Genomic DNA, 8,783 nt, shown 5'->3' with positions numbered 1-8,783 from the left:
CCGCCGGTTCCGGTTCCGGTTCCAAGATTTTACAAAACCTTAACCGGAACCTTATAGGTTCCGGTTAAGAACCGGAACTGAAACCGTACGGACGGTTTCGGTTTGCACAGTCACGGTTCCGGTTCGAGCCTACGGTTCAAACCGAACCATGTTCATCTCTACATGGCTCGATTCTTAGCAGGTGGGGAATCTCCAGGGCCCCTCCCAGCCATCGTACAAGGTGTTTTGCGACGACAGTTGTTCATCCTTTAGCAACCAACCTCAGCAGCCGGTGCGTCCCCGAATGGGCTCTCGGATGAGACTTGGCTGGGCAACCAGACTCGGTGGGCGGTGTGTCTCCGGCTGAATGCTCTTCGGGATTCAGATGGATGACCAGGCTACGCGGGCGGTGTGTCCCCGACCGTGCGCTGCTCCGAACCCGACTGCGCGACTAGGTTTCGCAGGCGGAGTGTCCTCGCCTGGATACGTTGGCCCCAGTAGATACTCCCATGACGGCCGGGGCATTCCTGACCGGGTGCGTATCCAGAAACGGATATCAGAGGATTTTACGGAAGCAATCTCTGCTAATTTAAGAAGCTTCCTTAATTAGTCTATACGATTTATGGTAGTAAGTAGGCGGCTGCATCGGCCCTACGTCAGCTCTATCTCCTCTTTAGGCTTGGCCTTACGTCAACCCTACTTACCTTGTACGAACCCCATACTCATGTATAAATATCCCCACGGGATCATCATGTATCAGATCGGCACTTTTGAGGGCAAAAACCCTAGAGAAATAATACCACATTATTCTCTCTCTTTAATACTTTATCTCTTGTTTTCATAATCTCCCAAGCACATCTTTTCGATGGTGTTGGCCTGCCGAACGACCATCGAAGTTGTGAAAACCAACAATACTGACATTTTTTTTGTTCCAGTTAAGGACCTAACATTATTGACTCTTGGTAGATTAGTAGATTTATTATTTTGAATATGGATACTTTGATTTTTTGACTATATAATTCATTTTTATTTATTAACCAACTAAAAATACAACTAATATAACTCCATAATCCAACTAAAGAATGTAATAGTGTCTATATTATATATTATATTCTTTCTTTATTTTATTTGTTTAGAAATCTTATTTTTATACTTATTTTTTCTTTTTATTTTCGTAAACCAAACGCCACATAGGTGGTGGAGACGTGTCAGGGAGCCATTGGGTAACTACTGTACAGACGCAATCACAGGAGTGCCCCCTTTCATTCCTCTCCGGTATCCTGCACACGGCAAGTGCACTCGCACTCGCAGCTCCCTCACTGCATTTTCACCCCTTCTGCTTTCTGCTCTTCTTTCACTTTCCAAAAAAAAAAAAAAAGAAAAAAAGAAATTGAAGAAGCCTCTGAGTAGACTCCGAGAGACCGGAGATGATCGGAAGAGAAGAATCGAGCACGCTGTTAATGTTGCTCAAATCCGGAGAAGATCAAGGCAGACTGTTGGAAGATATTGTTGGAGAGTTCAAATCGAAGTTCCCTCCACCTCGCTATTTCAATGCCTGTGTGTCTCTCGCTTTAATCCTCGAGGTAGAAACCCAGTTTTCTTTGTTCCTCTATACGAGCAATGTTCTTCAGTACCTCTCTCTCTTTCTATGGTTATACATAGACATAAGCGCTTGTGTATTTGCTTGTATATGTTATGCTCCAAAAGGTAGGGTTTTCACTTCTACTTTGTGGACCTTATCTGACGTTTATTGTCTGGAAGCATGCCTATGCGAATTGTCCTCTCAGTTCAAGTCCCAGGGCTCTGTTTCAATTCGGGAATAAGAATTGAAGTTGAGAAGGAAATATTTGTATTAAATTTAGTGGCTTTATTTAATTTATTTTTCCATTTCCTTTTTATTATTATTATTTTATTTAATTTCTGTCTGTTTTCTTTGCTCAACCTTATTCTTCTTCAAAAGAAAAATGAGACAAGAATCATATTTCATTAATAAAGGTGACCTCAGATGTTCCAAAATCACCAACATATTTAACAATGTGCCTGTAACATTGGTTTAGTTTTAAATATTTCAAAAGATGGCTTTGGTCCAGAAATGGCTAATTAAAATCAAATACAATGTCTAGCTTAAGTTGAGTTTTGAGTTTTTGGGGCTTTAAATGTAGTTTTAATCACTGCAAATCATTAAAGATCTGTCTAAAGGTACTGACAATCGGCTAGGTTTTTTGAATACAAGTTAACGACTATATGATGCTTTCAGTAGATAACACAAATTTTCTTTGTAGGGTAAATTTCTTAAACCCTCTCAGCGGTTGGTTGCATTTGCAATTCTTCATCAAGTGTATTCTTCCCAAGAGCCTTCTTCAAATCCCTTCAGCTCTTTGCTTGTAAATGTAAGTTTTCCATCAGAATGCAATTATTGTGCTGCCAAAGGTGTGTGATGAGTAATTGCTTTTGTGTGCTACTATGCTTCACTATTTCACTATCTACACAGACACTGTTGTTGTTCTAGATAGTATGGGAATATCCTTGGCACCCAGTACTTGATCTCCAACAAATGATCTAAAGAATTATAGCCTTAACAGTATTAAACAATTTAACAACTACACTAGTTTTTTTTGGTAATATAGAAATGTGGATAAAGTGGTGTTCAGTCTTAATTCTTATCAATATATACTTTTAGGAAGGTTTCAAATAGCTTTGCATTCTTTGGTGATCTCTCCCAAACTCTAGGGTTTTGTTCAGTTTAATCTCCAAAAGAGCGGGGTGGGGGATAGTGAGCCTGAGATTGTAGGGAGTAAAGGATGTGTTTAGGCCTAAAAGTCTCATGCTTGATTTGGTGATTGAGAGTTGATTAAGAGTTTTTGGAGGATTAAGGACAAGATATTTCAAATCTGATGAATTGTCCTTGCCATGTGTGCGGGGAATAAAGGATGGCAAGTTTGCTTCAATGGTTGATTTCCTCTAACATGCTTGTCCTTAATGACTGAAATGAGTTTACATTTGACTATTTGAGAATGAAATCCTTTTTTTGCAACCTTGGCTCTATCTTATGATCTTATCCCTTCCGAGTCATTTGCTCAGCCCAGTGCAAGGAAAGGATAGTGTTTATCTGCAATGGTGGACATTTGAATTTATTTTTCTATTTTCTGCATCCACCTTTGTGTGTGTGTTGCAGTATTGTATATTTTAAATTCTTTGGTGCACTGTGTTTATTTGCATTTGCAGGCAGCATGTGATGAAGAAGCTGAGAAATATGAAAGGGCATTTATTCTTCAGTTGCTGGGCTCTGCAAATAAAAAAGAGGTTTCACATTTGTTTTCCTTCCATTATTTATTTTCTCAACTGCAATGGTATTGCTGTTGCCAAAGTGGAAAGTGAAGGTAGATAAAAGAGAGGGAGAATAAAGGAGGGGTGGGGTGTATTGATCTTCTTCAGTACTTGTTCAAAATTTTTACACAAGTACTTGATTAAATGCGGATGTGGATGAAGCTGAATGTAAATGTTGCCATTGGATGTAACCAAGCATCTAAATGAAACTGGTGATACTTAAGTTATCCTTAATGATGATAAATCTGGTTATTGTTTGAGTCAAGTGAATATATTCATTCTTGTTTGTACTGCCATATTCCATGCTATGTACATAATTCCTGATCATATTCAAACAGTATCAGAGAGAAGTTTCTCATACCTGCAGGTTTTAAAGCAGTCTGCTTCAGATTACATGAAAAGTTCTGATCCTTCTCAATATGTGAGTATTGACATTGCCTAAATATTTGTATGAGCTCTCCAAAAGTTTCTGACTCCAGTTGCACTTATAATCAGTAAAAACAATAAAATTATATCAATAAGCACTATCACTCATCTTATCTGATCCATTGTTAAAATGCTAGCCTTTTCCACAAAGTGAACAGTTGCAACAACAGTTTGGTGTTAAAGCTTTACCAGAACCATTTAACTGCTTGTTCAAGAGCAACTCAGTCAACAATGTCATTTCAGACCCTGATGTGCCTCGTGGATGTGATATCAATTCAGCAGAGTATGACTGTTCTTTTTTTTTTTTTTTTTTTTTTTTTTTTTTTTAAATAATTTTGTAAAATTATATATACATATATATAGTGAGTTTGTAAAATCCAGTTTGTTTCTGTTACCTATAAAGCAAATATAGGAGCAAAATGGGGAGGTGATAAGTTTGTAATTGACATAGTAGAGCCCCTTCCCTTGTATTGATCTTTTTCTCTCCTGCGCCTTGATACTTGAATTCAAAAACAGGTATGTTCCCATCAGTTCATTGTTTTCATCTACATACCATTAATCAATTTCAGGTATGATTTGCAACCTGGATATAAACCTAAGATTGGATCTGGGGATGTTGATGAAACAATAACTGGACTATTATCAAATCTGTCTCTGGAAGGTTTACAACCTCAATGGATAAGGCCATGCCCTCCTATGCTTCCAGTACTGGATGGCGAGGTAAGTGCACCCTGATTATCAGATTCCTTTAAGTGAAGTGATAAATTTCTGAATAAATATCTAGTGAAATAAAATTTCTGAGTTAATATGACATTTATGTTTTGCAGCTAGTGTGGTTAAACCCTGATAATAGTTATGACCTTTTGTGGGATCATGGAATGTGTGCTGATACTAGCAGAGGAGTAGCAGTCAGGGAATTGATTGCAAAAGCTCTGAAGGGTCCTCTTGCTCCTACTCAACAAGAGGTTTAATGCTCCTCCCTTTTCCTCACATTCTTCAACAGTATAATGGCCATTTACAGTCTTTTAGGTTGCTTTCTATTTGTCTTATTTTACAAGGTTCAATTTTCAGCATTCACATTGTCCTATTCATTTATTGTAGACACTGTTTTCAAGTGGTTAGTGGTGCATTCTTTTCTAATCTATTCTAGCTCATTGTTTTATCTCTTTAGCATCCTATGATATGTTGCCTGAACTTTTATATGCAGAAAGTTTTGTTCGAGTTGGCAAATGACCCAAAACGTGTTTATCATTGTGGACTGACACCAAGAAAGCTGCCAGTAAGTATTCTAGAAACCTAGAGTTTGGAATGAGTGAGATTCAAAGATCATGTGACCTGCTTTTCAGGAGCTTGTTGAGAACAATCCTGTTATTGCAGTGGAAGCTCTTGTAAAGTTGGTGAATTCCCCTGAGATTGCTGAGTATGCCATTTTCCCTTTGTTTTGATTAGTTATCCTACTTGATTTAGCATGCACCCAAAAGAATCCTATTTGAATTCCTTTAATGTTTTGTGTACTCAATTAATTACATACTTTGTAGTCTAACTTTTATGTATTTCGGAATTTATTTGATGCACATTCCGATGTCATGAATTCCATTTGTGGTTGCAGCTACTTTACAGTTCTTGTTAATATGGAAATGAGTCTGCATTCAATGGAAGTAGTTAACAGACTCACACAAGCAGTTGAACTACCAACTGAATTCATACATATGTATATCACCAATTGTATATCATCCTGTGAGAACATCAAGGTCACCTACCCTATTGTGCTTTCTTCTTCAGTATCTTGTTTTTTAATTTTTCTTTTATTGTGGTTTATGCTAAGATGTTACTATGATGATTCATTCTATATAATTGATGCGAGGACTTGTTGCAAGTGAAGCCAATTCAAATGGGTGGTTTTCTTTATCTGGATTTTTCAACCAGTGTTTACTTGATAAATTTGAAGCATGCATTGTTTTTTTTGGGGGTTTACAAGCAGGGTGTATGGTGTATCACTCATTTTCTATAAATTGAAGTGTATTATCTTGGTTAATTTTCTTTCGCTTTTCAGTTAATATAATCAAAATTTTATCCTGCCAACTTATATGCTCTTTGAACTGGAAAGAATCTCCAGCTGATTCAGTTTCCATTTCTCTCTCTCTCTCCCACCTTTTTCTTGCTTTTTTTCCCCCCAATTTTCAGGATAGGTACATGCAGAATAGACTTGTAAGGCTTGTCTGTGTCTTCCTTCAGAGCTTGATCCGGAATAAGATAATTGATGGTAAGTACTTTTTCTATGTGGAACTCACTTCCAGTAAACCAATTCTTAAGTGTAGTTTATTTTATTCTTAAGTGTTTCTCAAGAGTTGAGAACAGCCCCAACATGTTGGCCAAACTAACCCACCGAAGTGCGTCCCAGGCTGGGAAGTTCACGTAATTAACAGTTTAGTGATTTAGTACTAGAATCAAGGTGGATTGGCATCAAACTAGCCAATTCAAGAACCCAGTCTCACTGAGCATATGCTTGAAAGACCAAAAAGTGCTAGTCCTCATCAATGTTAGGACTACTTTAATATCTGTGGTATTGTTGAAATAGTAACCAATATACCTAATGCTATGATCTAGGACTACCTTACTAGACAAGCCTCAACCTGGTCAAAGAATATGCAGGTGGTAGTTCTGTCTTTTGGTTTCCATATTGCTGTTTTGGGCTTCAGTGCTGGATTTTAGTGTTGTTTGAAGCTATGTGATACTGAAAGCAACTGTTGTTTGTTTTTTTTTTTTTTAAATATTTTTTTACATGTCTATTAAACGATGGATCATTGGTTCACATATCTTGATATTTAATTTGTTTTGCAGTTCAAGATCTGTTTATTGAAGTCCAAGCATTTTGCATTGAGTTCTCAAGGATTAGGGAAGCAGCTGGGCTATTCAGGCTGCTTAAAACCTTAGAAAACAACAATAATGCCTCTCCATAGATTTTCAGTTTTGTAGCATACGTTTTTTGTAATGCCTTTTACCCGATTCTGGGGTGAAATACTGAAATATTTATGTTGTATTCGGATGATATTGCTACGGAGTATTTTTTTAGTATAAAATTTAGGTAGGAAACTAGAAGTTACATTTCATTGTCTTCCCTTTGAGCTCAACAAAGCGTTTAGAAGGATTTCAAGTGGGGTTGTGTCAATAATACAAAATTGATTTTTTTTTTTATTATTTTTTTCATTCTACTTATGGTCCATGAGAACAATAGCGTTTTTTTTTGGTTATATTTAGTGCACATGCACAATTTTAAACATCCGTCACTTTTAGTGATTCTAGCCAAATGCCAATGTTCCCATATTAAGCAACCAACAATTTTATTTTATTTTTTATTTTTATTTTTTATTTTTTATTTTTATTTTTATTTTAGAGGGGTGCAAATTATATCATGGATTCATGCACTATGGTTGATTATTATAATATTGTAAGTTTATTATAAAGTATTATTGACTATGATTCATTATTGTAATACAATGCTTATTATAACAATATTGTATGTTAATTAAAATGATATTAAGTGAAAATGACACTTTTTTTTCCGAGTTATATGCTTATAGTATTTTTTTTTCCTGAGTTATTCATGTATTCATATTTGTCCCCTCAGTTATATTAATAGTGGTGATTTTTTCTCCTTTTATGTTAGATGAACAATTTTACTTTTAAAATAAGTATTTCATTTATTTTTCTTCCCCAACAAATTATTGTTTGTATGTATGGATGACCTTGGTTTGGTTCGAACCTAACTGGACATTGTAGCAATTGAATCGAAACAATAGGGACGGTTCTGATTACGATTCAGAACCGGAAAAAGATAAAATAAAATAAAATAAAATAATTGTTGAATTTTGACTATTTTAAAAATAAGAAATAGAATTTACAAAAATAAATTTTGAATGAGCGGTTCAAACCGAAACTGAAACATTCCGAAACTACAATTCTGTAGTGAGTGCGCTGCAATTCTTTACAAGTTTGCAATTCGCAAGTTAATGTTGGTTCTCACCTGATTATATATATATATATATATATAGAGTTGCACTCGGGTGCGAATGGCTTGCCTAGGCGCGAAATAGGAATGGATTCTGTTCGTCCACGTGTCCAGATCTAATGGATGAGAAACACTGATTTTTTTAAAAAAACGCGGTGGCATTTTCGTAAATAATTGAACATCGAAGTGCAAGTAAAATGTATTACAAGTGCATGTAAAATGTATTATAGGTGCAAGTAAAAATTTACACTGAGCATCAATACTTAGTTGCACTTATAGTTCTAAGTAGTTGCACCTATAGTTCTAAGTAGTTGCACACATAGGTATAAGTAGTTGCATCTAGGTGTATTAATGTTTGCGAGTGGTTTTCAGGAGTATTACTACCCGCTGAACTCAGATCAATGAATGTTAACAAGACAAAATTACATGCACTTATAGGTGAAAGTAGGTGCACATATAGTTATAAGTAGTTGCACCTATAGTTATAAATAGTTGCACATATAGTTATAAGCACACCCAGGTGCATGAATGGTTGCGGAAAGTGAATGCTAACAAGGCAAAATTACATGCACTTATAGGTGAAAATAGGTGCACATTCGATGTTCAATTATTTACGAAAATGCCACCGCGTTTTTTTTTAAGTTATTAGATCTGGACACGTGTCACGCGCTGATTCGTTCGCATTTCCTTCCTGGGCACTTATTCGCACCTGAGTGCGTCCCTATATATATATATATATATATATATATATATATATATATATATATATATATATATATATATATATATATATATATATAGACTTGCACTCTGGTGCGAATGGCTCGCCCAACGAGCATCATTCGTATTAACTTTCTCGCGTTTTGCCGTTTGTAAGGACATTCTTGTTTTTATAGGCGTTTGTTTCCAAATTTGTATTATATCCTTGTTTATTAGTCGTCGTCTTCATTATTCGAAATCAACAGCTCGATCTGGTGATCGCATAGGCGTTGCAGTTCTTCTTCTGCGGAGGCATTCATCATCTGTTTATCATACGATCGCA

The 8,783-nt window shown here is 36.1% G+C and overlaps 1 protein-coding gene across 1 annotated transcript; it reads left to right on the top strand.

Annotated features, from left to right (window-relative positions):
* Nucleotides 1–1,221: 1,221 nt before the first annotated feature.
* Nucleotides 1,222–6,925, top strand: LOC109179122 (CCR4-NOT transcription complex subunit 11-like). The gene is made up of 12 exons (XM_019328695.1): nucleotides 1,222–1,562; nucleotides 2,262–2,369; nucleotides 3,205–3,282; nucleotides 3,674–3,727; nucleotides 3,870–4,015; nucleotides 4,302–4,452; nucleotides 4,560–4,697; nucleotides 4,940–5,011; nucleotides 5,079–5,152; nucleotides 5,342–5,483; nucleotides 5,917–5,995; nucleotides 6,574–6,925. Exons 1-12 carry the CDS (start codon nucleotides 1,407–1,409, stop codon nucleotides 6,690–6,692), a joined length of 1,317 nt encoding a protein of 438 aa, XP_019184240.1. The 5' UTR covers nucleotides 1,222–1,406; the 3' UTR covers nucleotides 6,693–6,925.
* Nucleotides 6,926–8,783: the final 1,858 nt, after the last annotated feature.

The sequence above is a fragment of the Ipomoea nil genome, unplaced genomic scaffold (assembly GCF_001879475.1).
Source record: "Ipomoea nil cultivar Tokyo-kokei standard unplaced genomic scaffold, Asagao_1.1 scaffold0876, whole genome shotgun sequence".
Lineage (NCBI taxonomy): Eukaryota > Viridiplantae > Streptophyta > Magnoliopsida > Solanales > Convolvulaceae > Ipomoea > Ipomoea nil.
Note: the sequence above shows the minus strand (reverse complement) of the source record. Positions and strands in the feature narration are given on the sequence as shown.